At 53.0% G+C, this 21,596-nt stretch overlaps 1 protein-coding gene across 1 annotated transcript in view; it reads left to right on the forward strand.

The window, feature by feature from the left end:
- The window catches only part of LOC140389184 (uncharacterized), a 153,039-nt gene that overhangs the window by 50,592 nt on the left and 80,851 nt on the right, over positions 1-21,596 (forward strand). The window contains exons 4-6 of the mRNA XM_072473346.1: positions 4,829-4,942; positions 5,038-5,139; positions 10,393-10,521. Coding sequence (XP_072329447.1) covers positions 4,829-4,942; positions 5,038-5,139; positions 10,393-10,521 — 345 coding nt within the window. The remainder of the gene's footprint in view (positions 1-4,828; positions 4,943-5,037; positions 5,140-10,392; positions 10,522-21,596) is intronic.

Below are 21,596 nucleotides of genomic sequence, written 5' to 3' on the forward strand. Positions count from 1 at the left end.
GGGATTATATCCTGACGGTACTGGGTAAATTGTTAGAGTCTGATACAGTGTGAGGGGCATGGGATTATATATAAGAACTAGGAGCAGGAGTCGGCCATCTGGCCCCTCGAGCCTGCTCCGCCATTCAATGAGATCATGGCTGATCTTTTGTGGACTCAGCTCCACTTTCCGGCCCGAACACCACAACCCTTAATCCCTTTATTCTTCAAAAAACTATCTATCTTTATCGTAAAAACATTTACGAAGGAGCCTCAACTGCTTCACTGGGCAAGGAATTCCATAGATTGACAACCCTTTGGGTGAAGAAGTTCCTCCTAAACTCAGTCCTAAATCTACTTCCCGTTATTTTGAGACTATGCCCCATAGTTCTGCTTTCATCCACCTGTGGAAACAACCTGACTGCATCTATCCAATCTATTCCCTTCATAATTTTATATGTTTTTATAAGATCCCCCCCTCATCCTTCTAAATTCCAACGAGTACAGTCCCAGTCTACTCAACCTCTCCTCGTAATCCAACCCCTTCAGCTCTGGGATTAACCTAGTGAATCTCCTCTGCACACCCTCCAGTGCCAGTACGTCCTTTCTCAAGTAAGGAGACCAAAACTGAACACAATACTCCAGGTGTGGCCTCACTAACACCTTATACAATTGCAGCATAACCTCCCTAGTCTTAAACTCCATCCCTCTCGCAATGAAGGACAAAACTCCATTCGACTTATTAATCACCTGTTGTACTTGTAAATCAACTTTTTGCGACTCATGCACTCGGACACCCAGGTCTCTCTGCACAGCAGCATGTTTTAATATTTTATCATTTAAATAATAATCCCTTTTGCTGTTATTCCGACCAAAATGGATAACCTCACATTTGTCAACATTGTATTCCATCTGCCAGACCCTAGCGCATTCACTTAACCTATCCAAATCCCTCTGCAGACTTCCAGTATCCTCTGCACTTTTTGCTTTACCACTCATCTTAGTGTCGTCTGCAAACTTGGACACATTGCCCTTGGTCCCCAACTCCAAATCATCTATGTAAATTGTGAACAGTTGTGGGCCCAACAGTGATCCCTGAGGGACACCACTAGCTACTGATTGCCAACCAGAGAAACACCCATTCATCCCCACTCTTTGCTTTCTATTAATTAACCAATCCTCTATCCGTGCTACTTCTTTACCCTTAATGCCATGCATCTTTATCTTATGTAGCAACCTTTTGTGTGGCACCTTGTCAAAGGCTTTCTGGAAATCCAGATTTACCACATCCATTGGCTCCCCGTTATCTACCGAACTGTTAATGTCCTCAAAAAATTCCACTAAATTAGTTAGGCACGACCTGCCCTTTATGAACCCATGCTGCGTCTGCCCAATGGGACAATTTCCATCCAGATGCCTCGCTATTTCTTCCTTAATGATAGATTCCAGCATCTTCCCTACTATCCAAGTTAAGCTCACTGGCCTATAATTACCCGCTTTCTGCCTACCTCATTTTTTAAACAGTGGTGTCACGTTTGCTCATTTCCAATCCGCCAGGACCACCCCAGAGTCCAGTGAATTTTGGTAAATTATCACTAGTGCATTTGCAATTTCCTTAGCCATCTCTTTTAGCACTCTGGCATGCATTCCATCAGGGCCAGGAGACTTGTCTACCTTTAGCCCCATGAGCTTGCCCATCACTGCCTCCTTAGTGATAACAATCATCTCAAGGTCCTTACCTCTCATAGCCTCATTTCTCTCAGTCACTGGCATGTTATTTGTGTCTTCCACTGTGAAGACCGACCCAAAAAACCTGTTCAGCTCCTCAGCCATTTCCTCAGCTCCCATTATTAAATCTCCCTTCTCATCCTCTAAAAGACCAATATTTACCTTAGCCACTCTTTTTTGTTTTATATATTTGTAGAAACTTTTACTATCTGTTTTATATTCTGAGCAAGTTTACTCTCATAATCTATCTTACTCTTCTTTATAGCTTTTTTAGTAGCTTTCTGTTGCCCCCTAAAGATTTCCCAGTCCTCTAGTCTCCCACTAATATTTGCCACTTTGTATGCTTTTTCCTTCAATTTGATACCTTAGATATCCACGGTCGATTTTCCCTCTTTCTACCGTCCTTCCTTTTTGTTGGTATAAACCTTTGCTGAGCACTGTGAAAAATTGCTTGGAAGGTTCTCCACTGTTCCTCAACTGTTTCACCATATAAAGTCTTTGCTCCCAGTCTACCTTAGCTAGTTCTTCTCTCATCCCATTGTAATCTCCTTTGTTTAAGCACAAAACGTTAGTGTTTGATTTTACCTTCTCACCCTCCAACTGTATTTTAAATTCCACCACATTGTGATAGCTCCTTCCGAGAGGATCCCTAACTATGAGATCATTAATCAATCCTGTCTCATTACATCGGACCAGATCTAATACCGCTTGTTCCCTCTTAGGTTCCATTACATACTGTTCTAGAAAACTATCGTGGATACATTCTATAAACTCCTCCTCAAGACTCCTTTGACCGACCTGGTTAAACCAATCGACATGTAGATTAAAATCCTCCATGATAACTGCTGTACCATTTCTAAATGCATCAGTTATTTCTTTGTTTATTGCCTGCCCCACCATCCTGTTACTATTTGGTGGCCTATAGACTACTCCTATCAGTGACTTTTTCGCCTTACTATTCCTGATTTCCACCCAAATGGATTCAACCTTATCCTCCATAGCACCGATGTCATCCGTTAATATTGCCCGGATGTTATCCTTAAATAACAGAGCTACACCACCTCCCTTACCATCCACTCTGTCCTTCCGATAGTTTGATACCTTTGGATATTTAACTCCCAGTAGTGACCATCCTTTAACCATGTTTCAGTAATGGCCACTAAATCATAGTCATTCACGATGATTTGCACCATCAACTCAGTTAGTTTATTCCGAATACTACGAGCATTCAGGTAAAGTACACTTATGTTGGCTTTTATACCTCTGTTTTGAATCTTAACACCTCGATCAGTAACCTCTCCTAAGTTATATTTCCTCTTAACTTTTCTCCTAATTTTCCTTGTCATTGAACCCATATCTTCATGTAACAACCTGCCGCGTCGCTGACCATTTCTGTTTTTACTTCCCGTTTTATTCCTTTTAGTATTACTGGGCCTATTCACTGAGCTCCCCTCAGTCACTGTACCTTGTATTGTCGCCCTTTTTGATTTTTGACTCTGGCTTCTCTGCCTTACACTTTCCCCCTTACTGCCTTTTGTTTCTGTCCCTGTTTTACTACCTTCCAACTTCCTGCATCGGTTCCCATCCCCCTGCCACATTAGTTTAAACCCTCCCCAAAAGCTCGAGCAAACACCCCCCCCAGGACATCGGTTCCAGTCCTACCCAGGTGCAGACCGTCCGGTTTGTACTGGTCCACCTCCCCCAGAACCGGTTCTAATGCCCCAGGAATTTGAATCCCTCCCTCTTGCACCATCTCTCTAGCCACGCAGTCATCCTATCTATCCTGACATTCCTACCCTGACTAGCACGTGGCACTGGTAGCAATCCTGAGATTACTACCTTTGAGATCCTCCTTTTTAGTTTAACTCCTAACTCCCTGAATTCAGCTTGTAGGACCTCGTCCTGTTTTTTACCTATATCGTTGGTGCCTATGTGCACCACGACAGCTGGCTGTTCACCCCCCACCCCCACAGAATGTCCTGCAGCCGCTCCGAGATATCCTTGACCCTTGCACCAGGGAGGCAACATACTATCCTGGAGTCTCGATTGCGTCCGCAGAACCGCCTGTCTATTCCCCTTAAGATTGAGTCCCCTATCACTATAGCCCTGCCATTCTTCTCCTGCCCCCTGCGCAGCAGAGCCAGCCACAGTGCCATGAACCTGGCTGCTGCTGCCTTCCCCTGGTGAACCATCTCCCTCAACAGTATCCAAAGCGATATATCTGTTTGGCAGGGAGATGACCGCAGGGGACACCTGCACTGCCTTCCTACTCTTGCTCTGTCTTTTGGTCACCCATTTTCTATCTCCCTCAGTAACTTTCACCTGCGGTGTGACCAACTCGTTAAACGTGCTATCCACGACGTCCTCAGCATCGCGGATGCTCCAAAGTGAGTCCATCCGCAGCTCCAGAGCCGTCAAGCGGTCTAACAGGAGCTGCAACTGGACACACTTCTTGCACGTGAAGTAGCCAGGGACAGTGGACGTGTCCCTGAGCTCCCACATCGCACACGAGGAGCATGACACGGGTCTGGGATCTTCTGCCATGTCTTAAACCTTAGGTTAACTTATACAGCTACAATTCCAAAAAACGAAAGAAAAAATAAATAAATTAGACAATGAAAAGAAAAACTACTGACCAGTCACTTACCAGGGTTAAAAAGCACCTCCTCCCCACCCAGCTTCGAATTCCCAAACTCACTCCCTGCTGTCTCACTCTGGCTGTGTCTTCTCTGGCTCACTGGGAGAACTCATATTCTGACTGTACTGGGTAAATGGTTAGTCTGATACAGTATGCAGTGCGTTTTAGGGATTTTTTTCTCTGCCCAGTGAAATATTGGTATTGGTTAAGTTGAACTGTGCCCTTAGCTCTGAGCTAATGGGAAGCCACATCTAAGAATTCAGTTGTATTTTGGTTGAGGAGGCCCTGATATTGTGGTTGTAGCATTATTGTGACCAAAGTCCGTGCTCTGACTGTCAGCAACATATTCTCGCTGTTTCGTTCGAATGGAAATGTGTCACTTCAGTTAAAATAGCCATGTGGGATTTCCCACCAAAATACTTCCTGATGTACTTCAAAATTGTTTGTTATACTGGAATAAATTGATGTTATTTTCATATTTCAGTGCTTCTCTTCATTCTTATTTGTGCTGCATTGATATCCATCATTGCTTTGGTCAGTGGTTTGGCTACCTTCATAGCAGCAGTGATCATAATCATTACCTTAAATACATCCAAAGGTATTTATGAATAATAAGCAGGTTAAATTGTCAGGCTGTTCCTAGATCAAATCGTCATTTGCCGACATTTGCTTTTCCCATTTTGGGATTCACAGATCCTGACCGGCAGAAAGAACTAACCACCATTTTTATGGTCTTTCAACTTGTGTCCATCATCAGCCTGTTGATTGCCTGTCTTCTGTCTGTATTTGAATCGGGTAAGTGGCCTGTTTTACTGATGTCTGAACGCACACACTCGCTACAGTCAGATACCCGCCTGTGGTTCCTGTCATCAAATTAAACCCAGTCGATGTGCGATTGTGATATTTTTTTTAATAGTTTTATTGCCGTTTTCAATTATACACGTTCTTGGTGTTTCTTCCCCCCCCCCCCCTGTGAACCCTCCTTGGCATCACCCTTTTTCGTTAGGGTGTCCTGTCTCCTAGCTCCTATTCTCCCCTTTTCCCCTCTTCCCTTTAAGTTTTCTGTTCAAGGGCAGCACGGTGGCGCAGTGGGTAGCATTGCTGCCTCACGACACCATGCTGCCAGGTTCGATCCCGGCTCTGCGCCACTGTCCGTGTGGAGTTTGCACATTCTCCCCGTGTCTGCGTGGGTTTCGCCCCCACAACCCAAAGATGGGATGGGTAGATGGATTGGCCACGCTAAATTGCCCCTTAATTGGGAAAAAAATGAATTGGGTACACAAAATTTTTTTTTAAATGTTTCCTGTTGGCAGATTTCTGGGTTCGGAGTGGGGATGAGGGAGGGGCTTTCTGCCCCCTCCTCCCCCTACATGTTTCTCTCTGCAGTTCCCCTGAGTTTCCACCTCTCTTGTTCCCAATCTTCCCTCCGAGTTGTGTGTCCCTCTGTCTGCTCTCTCCCGTCTCTCGCTTCTTCCCTACTTGCTGTTGGCTTTGAACAGGTCCTGGAACATGCCGACGAATTCCCAGCATGCTTTGAGGAAGCCTTCTTCCGTCCCTCGGACGGCGTATTTAATCTTCTCCAGGTGGAGAGGTTCCGAGAGGTCAGTGAGCCAGGCTGCAGCTGTGGGTGGTGCTGCCGATCGCCAGCCCAGCAGGATTCTCCACCGTGCGGTTAGGGAAGCGAAAGCTAAGGCGTCAGCCCTCTTCCCCATGTGTAGCTCTGGCTGCTCCGATACCCCGAAAATTGCCACTCTCGGGCACGGCTCCACCCTCACCCCCACAACCTTGAACATTGCCTCGGAGAAGGCTGTCCAGAACCCAGCAGGTTTGGGACAAGCCCAGAACATGTGGGCGTGGTTGGCCGGGCCCCTCTGGCACTGTTCACATTTATCCTCCACCTCCGGGAAGAACCTGCTCATTCGGGTTCTGGTCAGGTGCGCTCTGTGCACCTCTTTGAACTGCATGAGGCTGAGCCTTGCGCAGGAGGAGGTGGAGTTGGCCCTGCTCAGTGCTTCGTTCCAGAGTCCCCACCCCACTTCTGTCCCCAGTTCGTCTCCTCATTTTCGTCTGGCTTCGTCCAGTAGCAGTCTCGCCTTGTCCAGTAGCTGTCTGTAGATTTTCCCGCAGTTTCCCCCTTCCTTACTGAGTGTTCATCAGGTCGATTTGCGACAATGATGAACGTCATTCAAGCTGCATGGGGAGGTTGTGAGGGCCCAAGAACCAATAAATCTCTTTCATCCTCTGCTCTGAAATTGATATTTCCATCCGAACCTGATGTTGTGCAGCTAGGATACATTCCTGACTGATACAGTTGCAGTCTATGCCTTACAAACCACGATTAAACCTCATTAGAGGAATAGAGGGTGTTAGCATTCTGGTTGAGAACCAACTATTTGCGATTTGGTAAACTGAGGAAAGGTGACTGTACAGGAGCGATAACACCGACCATTCGGTATCTTTGGTGTAAAAACAAACTTTAATTCAAACACAAAATCAATCACATTATCAACAGAGTAATAGCTCTACAGTTAACAGTTTAAACAATTCTTACATAAAAGGAAAAACTGCAGCTACATATATTCCAATTAAGAAAACCAATATAGTTCAAAAACCACTTCTAAATAAAGTTAATAATCAAGTTTACTTGCTTTTCTCCGTGTCAAGATCTTGGATAGAACCATTCAGGTGCAGACTTAAGATACTTGCGTTCAGTTTAAAATCCAGTGGCAAGCTGAAACTACAGACAGACCTGGCGCTCCCCCTTAAATCACCTCTACCCTAAGCATAATAAGATATCTACTACCTCCTCCCACAAGATGTCTCATGACCTGTTTATCCAGGACCAAAATAAAATCCCTCATAAATGATCTACACCACACAGATCCTCCACAACCCAAAGCATTGTTTCATTGGCCCACTATCTGTAGATAGAATAAATGGTTAAAAGCAATGATGACCTCACTTTATGGCCCCTTAATTACATATTTGGCAAACATACTGGCTGTATGCTTCTTCAATTGTTTATTACAATTGTTTACATTTATCACATGGCCAAAATCCAAACATAATGCACCAGATATGTGGGTTAGGGATTATTCCAATGGTGGGGAATCATCCGAAATTCCCAGATTAGAATTTGTGGGCAATTCTCCCGAAGGGTAAACTTCCCTGGAGCAACTGCACTAACTTCGCTAACTTTGGGCGGTCCTGTCACTTTTACACCAGTGATTAACTCGGAAAGAGTTCTCACTTCTACGTAACCATTGTAAAGACCCCAGACCAATGCCCACACATGCCCAACCTCCCCCAAGGAGATGACACCCCCACCCCATTCCACCAATTAATATTTCCCGACCTCCACACATATGGGACTCCACCCACTCCTCCGCATATTAAGTAATGCATTAAGAGACATTCCAATTAGTTGTCTTATTTATGTTAAGTATCCAATAATTGACACTGATTATGTAAAGGGGCTTCAGGTGGTCTTTGTGGCAGGTGATGTGATGATAGAGTTTTGTGCAGAGTCTGTTAAAGTGAAATAAAGGTGTTGGTGAAAAGGAGCAGAACCTTTGACTCTTTATACAACAGCAGCTAAACGTCTAACACCGCAGGCCCAATTCACATCCCTGACCCTGCTGGACCACTCCCCCCCACCCCCCTTCGCCCTCCCCCAGAGTCCCCAAACAGACCCAACCCATATGGGCCCGCTGTCCGACAGCCACCTGATGTCCATCTCTCTCAAGTGTCCCTGACCTGCAACTCCACAACACCCCCTCCCGATGTTCAGTCGTCCAATATCCGACTGCCCCCCCCCCCCCACACCATCCCCTAAATCACAGTCACTTACCTTAGACAAAGAACAAAGCAAATTACAGCACAGAAACAGGCCATTCGGCCCTCCAAGCCTGTACCGACCATCTGCCTGTCTGAACTAAAAAAAAACACCCTTCCTGGGACCATATCCCTCTATTCCCATCCTATTCATGTATTTGTTAAAGACGCCCCTTAAACGTCACTATCGTCCCTGCTTCCACCACCTCCTCCGGTAGCGAGTTCCAGGCACCCACTACCCTCTGCGTAAAAAACTTGCCTCGTACATCTCCTCTAAACCTTTCCCCTCTCACCTTAAACCTATGCCCCCTAGTAATTGACCCCTCTACCCCGGGGAAAAGTCTCTGACTATCCACTCTGTCTATGCCACTCATAATTTTGTAGACCTCTATCAGGTCACCCCTCAACCTCCGTCGTTCCAGTGAGAACAAACCAAGTTTATTCAACCTCTCCTCATAGCTAATGCCCTTCATACCAGGCAACATCCTGGTAAATCTCTTCTGCACCCTCTCTAAAGTCTCCACATCCTTCTGGTAGTGTGGCGACCAGAATTGAACACTATTCTCCAAGTGTGGCCTAACTAAGGTTCTATACAGCTGCAACATGACTTGCCAATTCTTATACTCAATGCCCCGGCCAATGAAGGCAAGCATGCCGTATGCCTTCTTGACTACCTTCTCCACCTGTGTCGCCCTTTTTCAGTGACCTGTGGACCTGTACACCGAGATCTCTTTGACTTTCAATACTCTTGAGGGTTCTGCCATTCACTGTATATTTCCCACCTGTATTAGATCTTCCAAAATGCATCACCTCACATTTGTCCGGATTAAACTCCATCTGCCATCTCTCCGCCCAAGCGGGCAGCACAGTGGTTAGCACAGTTGCTTCACAGCTCCATGGTCCCAGGTTCGATTCCCAGCTTGGGTCATTGTCTGTGCGGAGTCTGCACGTTCTCCCCGTGTCTGCGTGGATTTCCTCCGGGTGCTCCGGTTTCCTCCCACAGTCCAAAGATGTGCGGGTTAGGTGGATTGGCCGTGATAAATTGCCCTCAGTGTCCAAAAAAGGTTAAGTGGGGGTTACTGGGTTATAGGGTAGATACATGGGCTTGAGTAGGGTGCTTTTTGTAAGGGCTGGTGCAGACTCAATGGGCCGAATGGCCTCCTTCTGCACTGTAAATTCTGACTGTCTATGACTAAGTCTCCAACCGATCTAAATCCTGCTGTATCCTCTGACAGTCCTCATCGCTATCCGCAATTCCACCAACCTTTGTGTCGTCTGCAAACTTACTAATCAGACCAGTTACATTTTCCTCCAAATCATTTATATATACTACAAAGTGCAAAGGTCCCAGCACTGATCCCTGTGGAACACCACTGGTCACAGCCCTCCAATTAGAAAAGCATCCCTCCATTGCTACTCTCCGCCTTCTATGACCTAGCCAGTTCTGTATCCACCTTGCCAGCTCACCCCTGATCCCGTGTGACTTCACCTTTTGTACCAGCCTGCCATGAAGCACCTTGCCTTACTGAAGTCCATGTGGACAACATCCACCGCCTTTACCTTCTCCCTGACCTGACATTTTCAATCGGCCCTTTAAATCTACCTGCTTCACAGCAGCTAGTGCAGTAAAAAAGGAAGTGTGTCCTTGCCTCAGACAGGGGAGGATTCTGGAGACATGCTACACAGCTTGGGTCTTTCCCGGCCTGAGTCTACAAGGTCCGGTGGGACAGTATGGAAGACATTTGGCACAGATGGGTGGGGAGTGAGAATCCGAGGAGGTTTGGACTGAAAACCTCACACCCACCGACAGATCAATTCTGTTCTCCCTCACCTGTTTCAATCCACGAGCTTCTCGAGTCTGGCATTAACTTCCCTCAGTCCCTCCCACTCACCTCACTCAGACTCTCCCCGACACCTCCCTCATCCCCTCTCACTTAACCTCCCCCCCGTTCACCTCCCTCACCCCTTCTCCACTGATCTCCCACCCCCTTCCTCCCTCAGTCCCTCCCTCCTCTGTTAGCACTCTCTGATCGACGTGTTCCTTTAACACTGCAATTGGTTTATTATAAGATGTGTGTTTGACTGGGAAAGACTTTCTCCTGCGCCTCATTGTTCAGTCTTCGAGAAGAGAATCGGTGTTTTCAGGATTGTGGATTAGGGACGGAGCAGCCAAACCCTTATTTCACTAACATCTCTCTTCCCTCCCTTTCACAGACCTCTCCCTGTGGTGCAGAGCCACCGCAGGCTTTGGATGTTTCCTGAGTTTAGCAGTGATCATCTACATTTCCATCTTCTATCTCGGTCTGAATACTGAACAGTTCCAATCATTTTTATCAAGGACGAGTAAGTTTAAAGAGTGATATTTCTGCCTGGGCACATGTGTCTATTCCCTGCCTGGAAACTGTTAGAGTCCGCACTCTCCTCCTGGGTTAGAGGGGATTGTCTGGCCTGACAAGACGGGGTTACAAACAGGCAGAGCGGAGGTGACTGACGGACCACCTTCAATTCGCTGCCTTTCGTATGAGTGTCAGAAACAAAGGACGCGATTCAGCGATCCCATTGTGCCTGGCGCAGTGCCAGCCGCAATGGGTGAATCGTGTGAGAGCCACCAAATTTGGCTCCATGCCGCGCGCTTGCCGGTCGAGTCACTTGACTCGCTCTGCCCAGTGTGAACTGGATCTCGCCCTCACTGGGCCAGAAGGAATCTGCATATTTAAATGATGGCCTAGTGCCTGGGGTTCATTGACCACACAAATGTGGACCAGGCGTAACGGCACCCAGGGCAGGGGGGGGGGGGGGGTCGGGTGGTCGAGAACAGGGGAGATTGGTGACCTGGAACACTCCCTGGCGCCAGGTTAGCACTGCCAAGGGTTGGCCCCGTGGGGAGCTTGCCAACTGCCAGGCCGCAGCTTCAGGCTGGGACCCAGCTGGGTCCAGGGATCCACCAGACCTCCGACTGCTGTCTCGCCTGAGAGCTCCTGCTTCCACCAGGCAGACATCAGCAACAGTGTGGAAGCAGTGTGTCGCCTGTCCCTGTGTCACCGTTAACCACTCCCCCTGATCTACCTGTGTCACCGTTAAACACTCCCCCGATCTCCCTGTGTCACCGTTAACTACTCCCCCTGATCTCCCTGTGTCACCGTTAACCACTCCCCCCGATCTCCCTGTGTCACCGTTAACCACTCCCCCTGATCTACCTGTGTCACCGTTAACCACTCCCCCCCGATCTCCCTGTGTCACCGTTAACCACTCCCCCTGATCTACCTGTGTCACCGTTAACCACTCCCCCCGATCTCCCTGTGTCACCGTTAACCACTCCCCCTGATCTCCCTGTGTCACCGTTAACCACTCCCCCGATCTCCCTGTGTCACCGTTAACCACTCCCCCGCTCTCCCTGTGTCACCGCTAACCACTCCCCCTGATCTCCCTGTGTCACCGTTAACCACTCCCCCTGATCTCCCTGTGTCACCGTTAACCACTCCCCCCGATCTCCCTGTGTCACCGTTAACCACTCCCCGATCTCCCTGTGTCACCGTTAACCATTCCCCCCGATCTCCCTGTGTCACCGTTAACCACTCCCCCGATCTCCCTGTGTCACCGTTAACCACTCCCCGATCTCCCTGTGTCACCGCTAACCATTCCCCCCGATCTCCCTGTGTCACCGTTAACCACTCCCCCGATCTCCCTGTGTCACCGTTAACCACTCCCCGATCTCCCTGTGTCACCGCTAACCATTCCCCCCCGATCTCCCTGTGTCACCGTTAACCACTCCCCCGATCTCCCTGTGTCACCGTTAACCACTCCCCCGATCTCCCTGTGTCACCGTTAACCACTCCCCCGATCTCCCTGTGTCACCGTTAACCATTCCCCCCGATCTCCTTGTGTCACCGTTAACCACTCCCCCGATCTCCCTGTGTCACCGTTAACCACTCCCCGATCTCCCTGTGTCACCGTTAACCACTCCCCCGATCTCCCTGTGTCACCGTTAACCACTCCCCCGATCTCCGTGTCACCGTTAACCACTCCCCGATCTCCCTGTGTCACCGTTAAACACTCCCCCTGACCTCCCTGTGTCACCGCTAAACATTCCCCCCGATCTCCCTGTGTCACCGTTAACCACTCCCCCGATCTCCCTGTGTCACCGTTAACCACTCCCCCCGATCTCCCTGTGTCACCGTTAACCACTCCCCGATCTCCCTGTGTCACAGTTAACCACTCCCCCTGATCTCCCTGTGTCACCGTTAACCACTCCCCCCGATCTCCCTGTGTCACCGTTAACCACTCCCCCGATCTCCCTATGTCACCGTTAACCACTCCCCCGATCTCCCTGTGTCACCGTTAACCAGTCCCCCGATCTCCCTGTGTCACCGTTAACCACTCCCCCTGATCTCCCTGTGTCACCGTTAACCACTCCCCCTGATCTCCCTGTGTCACCGTTAACCACTCCCCCTGATCTCCCTGTGTCACCATTAACCACTCCCCCTGATCTCCCTGTGTCACCGTTAACCACTCCCCCCGATCTCCCTATGTCACCGTTAACCACTCCCCCGATCTCCCTGTGTCACCGTTAACCACTCCCCCCCGATCTCCCTGTGTCACCGTTAACCACTCCCCGATCTCCCTGTGTCACCGTTAAACACTCCCCCTGACCTCCCTGTGTCACCGCTAAACATTCCCCCCGATCTCCCTGTGTCACCGTTAACCACTCCCCCGATCTCCCTGTGTCACCGTTAACCACTCCCCCCGATCTCCCTGTGTCACCGTTAACCACTCCCCGATCTCCCTGTGTCACCGTTAACCACTCCCCCGATCTCCCTGTGTCACAGTTAACCACTCCCCCTGATCTCCCTGTGTCACCGTTAACCACTCCCCCCGATCTCCCTGTGTCACCGTTAACCACTCCCCCGATCTCCCTATGTCACCGTTAACCACTCCCCCGATCTCCCTGTGTCACCGTTAACCAGTCCCCCGATCTCCCTGTGTCACCGTTAACCACTCCCCCTGATCTCCCTGTGTCACCGTTAACCACTCCCCCTGATCTCCCTGTGTCACCGTTAACCACTCCCCCTGATCTCCCTGTGTCACCATTAACCACTCCCCCTGATCTCCCTGTGTCACCGTTAACCACTCCCCCCGATCTCCCTATGTCACCGTTAACCACTCCCCCGATCTCCCTGTGTCACCGTTAACCACTCCCCCCCGATCTCCCTGTGTCACCGTTAACCACTCCCCCGATCTCCCTGTGTCACCGTTAACCACTCCCCCGATCTCCCTGTGTCACCGTTAACCACTCCCCCCGATCTCCCTGTGTCACCGTTAACCACTCCCCCCGATCTCCCTGTGTCACCGTTAACCACTCCCCTGATCTCCCTGTGTCACCGTTAACCACTCCCCCTGATCTCCCTGTGTCACCGTTAACCACTCCCCCGCTCTCCCTGTGTCACCGTTAACCACTCCCCCGATCTCCCTGTGTCACCGTTAACCACTCCCCCGATCTCCCTGTGTCACCGTTAACCACTCCCCTGATCTCCCTGTGTCACCGTTAACCACTCCCCCCGATCTCCCTGTGTCACTTAACCACTCCCCCTGATCTCCCTGTGTCACCGTTAACCACTCCCCCTGATCTCCCCGTGTCACTGTTACCACTCCCCCTGATCTCCCTGTGTCACCGTTAACCACTCCCCCCGATCTCCCTGTGTCACCGTTAACCACTCCCCCCGCTCTCCCTGTGTCACCGTTAACCACTCCCCCTGATCTCCCTGTGTCACCGTTAACCACTCCCCCTGATCTCCCTGTGTCACCGTTAACCACTCCCCCTGATCTCCCTGTGTCACCGTTAACCACTCCCCCTGATCTCCCTGTGTCACCGTTAAACCACTCCCCCCGATCTCCCTGTGTCACCGTTAACCACTCCCCCGATCTCCCAGTGTCACCGTTAACCACTCCCCCCCCGATCTCCCTGTGTCACCGTTAACCACTCCCCCGATCTCCCTGTGTCACCGTTAACCACTCCCCCTGATCTCCCTGTGTCACCGCTAACCATTCCCCCCGATCTCCCTGTGTCACCGTTAACCACTCCCCCCGCTCTCCCTGTGTCACCGTTAACCACTCCCCCGGATCTCCCTGTGTCACCGTTAACCACTCCCCCTGATCTCCCTGTGTCACCGTTAACCACTCCCCCGATCTCCCTGTGTCACCGTTAACCACTCCCCCCGGATCTCCCTGTGTCACCGTTAACCACTCCCCCGATCTCCCTGTGTCACCGTTAACCACTCCCCCCGATCTCCCTGTGTCACCGGTTCCCCCCGATCTCCCTGTGTCACCGGTTCCCCCCGATCTCCCTGTGTCACCGTTAACCACTCCCCCCGATCTCCCTGTGTCACCGGTTCCCCCCGATCTCCCTGTGTCACCGTTAACCACTCCCCCGATCTCCCTGTGTCACCGTTAACCACTCCCCCCCCGATCTCCCTGTGTCACCGTTAACCACTCCCCCGATCTCCCTGTGTCACCGTTAACCACTCCCCCGCTCTCCCTGTGTCACCGTTAACCACTCCCCCGATCTCCCTGTGTCACCGTTAACCACTCCCCCCGATCTCCCTGTGTCACCGTTAACCACTCCCCCGATCTCCCTGTGTCACCGTTAACCACTCCCCCGATCTCCCTGTGTCACCACTAACCATTCCCCCCGATCTCCCTGTGTCACCGTTAACCACTCCCCCTGATCTCCCTGTGTCACCGTTAACCACTCCCCCGATCTCCCTGTGTCACCGTTAACCACTCCCCCCGATCTCCCTGTGTCACCGGTTCCCCCCGATCTCCCTGTGTCACCGTTAACCACTCCCCCCCGATCTCCCTGTGTCACCGTTAACCACTCCCCCTGATCTCCCTGTGTCACCGGTTCCCCCCGATCTCCCTGTGTCACCGTTAACCACTCCCCCGATCTCCCTGTGTCACCGTTCACCACTCCCCCGATCTCCGTGTCACCGTTAACCATTCCCCCTGATCTCCCCGTGTCACTGTTACCACTCCCCCTGATCTCCCTGTGTCACCGTTAACCACTCCCCCCGATCTCCCTGTGTCACCGTTAACCACTCCCCCCCGCTCTCCCTGTGTCACCGTTAACCACTCCCCCCGATCTCCCTGTGTCACCGTTAACCACTCCCCCGATCACCCTGTGTCACCGTTAACCACTCCCCCGATCTCCCTGTGTCACCGTTAACCACTCCCCCTGATCTCCGTGTCACCGTTAACCACTCCCCCCGATCTCCCTGTGTCACCGTTAACCACTCCCCCCCCGATCTCCCTGTGTCACCGTTAACCACTCCCCCCGATCTCCCTGTGTCACCGTTAACCACTCCCCCCCGATCTCCCTGTGTCACCGTTAACCACTCCCCAGATCTCCCTGTGTCACCGTTAACCACTCCCCCGATCTCCCTGTGTCACCCTTAACCACTCCCCTGATCTCCCTGTGTCACCGTTAACCACTCCCCCGATCTCCCTGTGTCACCGTTAACCACTCCCCCTGATCTCCCTGTGTCACCGTTAACCACTCCCCCCCGATCTCCCTGTGTCACCGTTAACCACTCCCCCTGATCTACCTGTGTCACCGTTAACCACTCCCCCCGATCTCGCTGTGTCACCGTTAACCACTCCCCCTGATCTCCCTGTGTCACCGTTAACCACTCCCCCGATCTCCCTGTGTCACCGTTAACCACTCCCCCGCTCTCCCTGTGTCACCGTTAACCACTCCCCCTGATCTCCCTGTGTCACCGTTAACCACTCCCCCCGATCTCCCTGTGTCACCGTTAACCACTCCCCGATCTCCCTGTGTCACCGTTAACCATTCCCCCCGATCTCCTTGTGTCACCGTTAACCACTCCCCGATCTCCCTGTGTCACCGCTAACCATTCCCCCCCGATCTCCCTGTGTCACCGTTAACCACTCCCCCGATCTCCCTGTGTCACCGTTAACCATTCCCCCCGATCTCCCTGTGTCACTGTTAACCACTCCCCCGATCTCCCTGTGTCACCGTTAACCACTCCCCCGATCTCCCTGTGTCACCGTTAACCATTCCCCCCGATCTCCTTGTGTCACCGTTAACCACTCCCCCGATCTCCCTGTGTCACCGTTAACCACTCCCCGATCTCCCTGTGTCACCGTTAACCACTCCCCCGATCTCCCTGTGTCACCGTTAACCACTCCCCCGATCTCCCTGTGTCACCGTTAACCACTCCCCGATCTCCCTGTGTCACCGTTAAACACTCCCCCTGATCTCCCTGTGTCACCGCTAAACATTCCCCCCGATCTCCCTGTGTCACCGTTAACCACTCCCCCGATCTCCCTGTGTCACCGTTAACCACTCCCCGATCTCCCTGTGTCACCGCTAACCATTCCCCCCGATCTCCCTGTGTCACCGTTAACCACTCCCCCGATCTCCCTGTGTCACCGTTAACCACTCCCCCGATCTCCCTGTGTCACCGTTAACCACTCCCCCCGATCTCCCTGTGTCACCGTTAACCACTCTCGCCGATCTCCCTGTGTCACCGTTAACCACTCCCCCCCGATCTCCCTGTGTCACCGTTAACCACTCCCCCTGATCTCCCTGTGTCACCGTTAACCACTCCCCCGATCTCCCTGTGTCACAGTTAACCACTCCCCCTGATCTCCCTGTGTCACCGTTAACCACTCCCCCTGATCTCCCTGTGTCACCATTAACCACTCCCCCTGATCTCTCTGTGTCACCGTTAACCACTCCCCCCGATCTCCCTATGTCACCGTTAACCACTCCCCCGATCTCCCTGTGTCACCGTTAACCACTCCCCCCGATCTCCCTGTGTCACCGTTAACCACTCCCCCGATCTCCCTGTGTCACCGTTAACCACTCCCCCCGATCTCCCTGTGTCACCGTTAACCACTCCCCCTGATCTCACTGTGTCACCGTTAACCACTCCCCCGATCTCCCTGTGTCACCGTTAACCACTACCCCCGATCTCCCTGTGTCACCGTTAACCACTCCCCCCGATCTCCCTGTGTCACCGTTAACCACTCCCCCCGATCTCCCTGTGTCACCGTTAACCACTCCCCTGATCTCCCTGTGTCACCGTTAACCACTCCCCCTGATCTCCCTGTGTCACCGTTAACCACTCCCCCGCTCTCCCTGTGTCACCGTTAACCACTCCCCCGCTCTCCCTGTGTCACCGTTAACCACTCCCCCGATCTCCCTGTGTCACCGTTAACCACTCCCCTGATCTCCCTGTGTCACCGTTAACCACTCCCCCCGATCTCCCTGTGTCACCGTTAACCACTCCCCCGATCTCCGTGTCACCGTTAACCATTCCCCCTGATCTCCCCGTGTCACTGTTACCCCCTGATCTCCCTGTGTCACTTAACCACTCCCCCTGATCTCCCTGTGTCACCGTTAACCACTCCCCCTGATCTCCCCGTGTCACTGTTACCACTCCCCCTGATCTCCCTGTGTCACCGTTAACCACTCCCCCCGATCTCCCTGTGTCACCGTTAACCACTCCCCCCGCTCTCCCTGTGTCACCGTTAACCACTCCCCCTGATCTCCGTGTCACCGTTAACCACTCCCCCTGATCTCCCTGTGTCACCGTTAACCACTCCCCCTGATCTCCCTGTGTCACCGTTAAACCACTCCCCCCGATCTCCCTGTGTCACCGTTAACCACTCCCCCGATCTCCCAGTGTCACCGTTAACCACTCCCCCCCCGATCTCCCTGTGTCACCGTTAACCACTCCCCCGATCTCCCTGTGTCACCGTTAACCACTCCCCCCGCTCTCCCTGTGTCACCGTTAACCACTCCCCCGGATCTCCCTGTGTCACCGTTAACCACTCCCCCTGATCTCCCTGTGTCACCGTTAACCACTCCCCCGATCTCCCTGTGTCACCGTTAACCACTCCCCCCGGATCTCCCTGTGTCACCGTTAACCACTCCCCCGATCTCCCTGTGTCACCGTTAACCACTCCCCCCGATCTCCCTGTGTCACCGGTTCCCCCCGATCTCCCTGTGTCACCGGTTCCCCCCGATCTCCCTGTGTCACCGTTAACCACTCCCCCCGATCTCCCTGTGTCACCGGTTCCCCCCGATCTCCCTGTGTCACCGTTAACCACTCCCCCGATCTCCCTGTGTCACCGTTAACCACTCCCCCCCCGATCTCCCTGTGTCACCGTTAACCACTCCCCCGATCTCCCTGTGTCACCGTTAACCACTCCCCCGATCTCCCTGTGTCACCGTTAACCACTCCCCCCGATCTCCCTGTGTCACCGTTAACCACTCCCCCGATCTCCCTGTGTCACCGCTAACCATTCCCCCCAATCTCCCTGTGTCACCGTTAACCACTCCCCCTGATCTCCCTGTGTCACCGTTAACCACTCCCCCGATCTCCCTGTGTCACCGTTAACCACTCCCCCCGATCTCCCTGTGTCACCGGTTCCCCCCGATCTCCCTGTGTCACCGTTAACCACTCCCCCCCGATCTCCCTGTGTCACCGTTAACCACTCCCCCTGATCTCCCTGTGTCACCGGTTCCCCCCGATCTCCCTGTGTCACCGTTAACCACTCCCCCGATCTCCCTGTGTCACCGTTAACCACTCCCCCGATCTCCGTGTCACCGTTAACCATTCCCCCTGATCTCCCCGTGTCACTGTTACCACTCCCCCTGATCTCCCTGTGTCACCGTTAACCACTCCCCCCGATCTCCCTGTGTCACCGTTAACCACTCCCCCCCGCTCTCCCTGTGTCACCGTTAACCACTCCCCCCGATCTCCCTGTGTCACCGTTAACCACTCCCCCGATCACCCTGTGTCACCGTTAACCACTCCCCCGATCTCCCTGTGTCACCGTTAACCACTCCCCCTGATCTCCGTGTCACCGTTAACCACTCCCCCCGATCTCCCTGTGTCACCGTTAACCACTCCCCCCCGATCTCCCTGTGTCACCGTTAACCACTCCCCCCGATCTCCCTGTGTCACCGTTAACCACTCCCCCCCGATCTCCCTGTGTCACCGTTAACCACTCCCCAGATCTCCCTGTGTCACCGTTAACCACTCCCCCGATCTCCCTGTGTCACCGTTAACCACTCCCCCCCGATCTCCCTGTGTCACCGTTAACCACTCCCCCGATCTCCCTGTGTCACCGTTAACCACTCCCCCCGATCTCCCTGTGTCACCGTTAACCACTCCCCCTGATCTCACTGTGTCACCGTTAACCACTCCCCCGATCTCCCTGTGTCACCGTTAACCACTACCCCCGATCTCCCTGTGTCACCGTTAACCACTCCCCCCGATCTCCCTGTGTCACCGTTAACCACTCCCCCCGATCTCCCTGTATCACCGTTAACCACTCCCCTGATCTCCCTGTGTCACCGTTAACCACTCCCCCGATCTCCCTGTGTCACCGTTAACCACTCCCCCGCTCTCCCTGTGTCACCGTTAACCACTCCCCCGATCTCCCTGTGTCACCGTTAACCACTCCCCTGATCTCCCTGTGTCACCGTTAACCACTCCCCCCGATCTCCCTGTGTCACCGTTAACCACTCCCCCGATCTCCGTGTCACCGTTAACCACTCCCCCTGATCTCCCCATGTCACTGTTACCCCCTGATCTCCCTGTGTCACTTAACCACTCCCCCTGATCTCCCTGTGTCACCGTTAACCACTCCCCCTGATCTCCCCGTGTCACTGTTACCACTCCCCCCCCGATCTCCCTGTGTCACCGTTAACCACTCCCCCGATCTCCCTGTGTCACCGTTAACCACTCCCCCTGATCTCCCTGTGTCACCGCTAACCATTCCCCCCGATCTCCCTGTGTCACCGTTAACCACTCCCCCCGCTCTCCCTGTGTCACCGTTAACCACTCCCCCGGATCTCCCTGTGTCACCGTTAACCACTCCCCCTGATCTCCCTGTGTCACCGTTAACCACTCCCCCGATCTCCCTGTGTCACCGTTAACCACTCCCCCCGGATCTCCCTGTGTCACCGTTAACCACTCCCCCGATCTCCCTGTGTCACCGTTAACCACTCCCCCCGATCTCCCTGTGTCACCGGTTCCCCCCGATCTCCCTGTGTCACCGTTAACCACTCCCCCGATCTCCCTGTGTCACCGTTAACCACTCCCCCCCCGATCTCCCTGTGTCACCGTTAACCACTCCCCCGATCTCCCTGTGTCACCGTTAACCACTCCCCCGCTCTCCCTGTGTCACCGTTAACCACTCCCCCGATCTCCCTGTGTCACCGTTAACCACTCCCCCCGATCTCCCTGTGTCACCGTTAACCACTCCCCCGATCTCCCTGTGTCACCGTTAACCACTCCCCCGATCTCCCTGTGTCACCGTTAACCACTCCCCCTGATCTCCCTGTGTCACCGTTAACCACTCCCCCGATCTCCCTGTGTCACCGTTAACCACTCCCCCCGATCTCCCTGTGTCACCGGTTCCCCCCGATCTCCCTGTGTCACCGTTAACCACTCCCCCCCGATCTCCCTGTGTCACCGTTAACCACTCCCCCTGATCTCCCTGTGTCACCGGTTCCCCCCGATCTCCCTGTGTCACCGTTAACCACTCCCCCGATCTCCCTGTGTCACCGTTAACCACTCCCCCGATCTCCGTGTCACCGTTAACCATTCCCCCTGATCTCCCTGTGTCACCGTTAACCACTCCCCCGATCACCCTGTGTCACCGTTAACCACTCCCCCGATCTCCCTGTGTCACCGTTAACCACTCCCCCTGATCTCCGTGTCACCGTTAACCACTCCCCCCGATCTCCCTGTGTCACCGTTAACCACTCCCCCCCCCGATCTCCCTGTGTCACCGTTAACCACTCCCCCCCGATCTCCCTGTGTCACCGTTAACCACTCCCCAGATCTCCCTGTGTCACCGTTAACCACTCCCCCGATCTCCCTGTGTCACCGTTAACCACTCCCCCCGGATCTCCCTGTGTCACCGTTAACCACTCCCCCCGACCTCCGTGTCACCGTTAACCACTCCCCCTGATCTCCCTGTGTCACCGTTAACCACTCTCCCCGATCTCCCTGTGTCACCGTTAACCACTCCCCTGATCTCCCTGTGTCACCGTTAACCACTCCCCCGATCTCCCTGTGTCACCGTTAACCACTCCCCCTGATCTCCCTGTGTCACCGTTAACCACTCCCCCCCGATCTCCCTGTGTCACCGTTAACCACTCCCCCTGAACTACCTGTGTCACCGTTAACCACTCCCCCCGATCTCCCTGTGTCACCGTTAACCACTCCCCCTGATCTCCCTGTGTCACCGTTAACCACTCCCCCGATCTCCCTGTGTCACCGTTAACCACTCCCCCGATCTCCCTGTGTCACCGTTAACCACTCCCCCCGATCTCCCTGTGTCACCGTTAACCACTCTCGCCGATCTCCCTGTGTCACCGT

Source organism: Scyliorhinus torazame, chromosome 14 (genome assembly GCF_047496885.1).
Source record: "Scyliorhinus torazame isolate Kashiwa2021f chromosome 14, sScyTor2.1, whole genome shotgun sequence".
Lineage (NCBI taxonomy): Eukaryota > Metazoa > Chordata > Chondrichthyes > Carcharhiniformes > Scyliorhinidae > Scyliorhinus > Scyliorhinus torazame.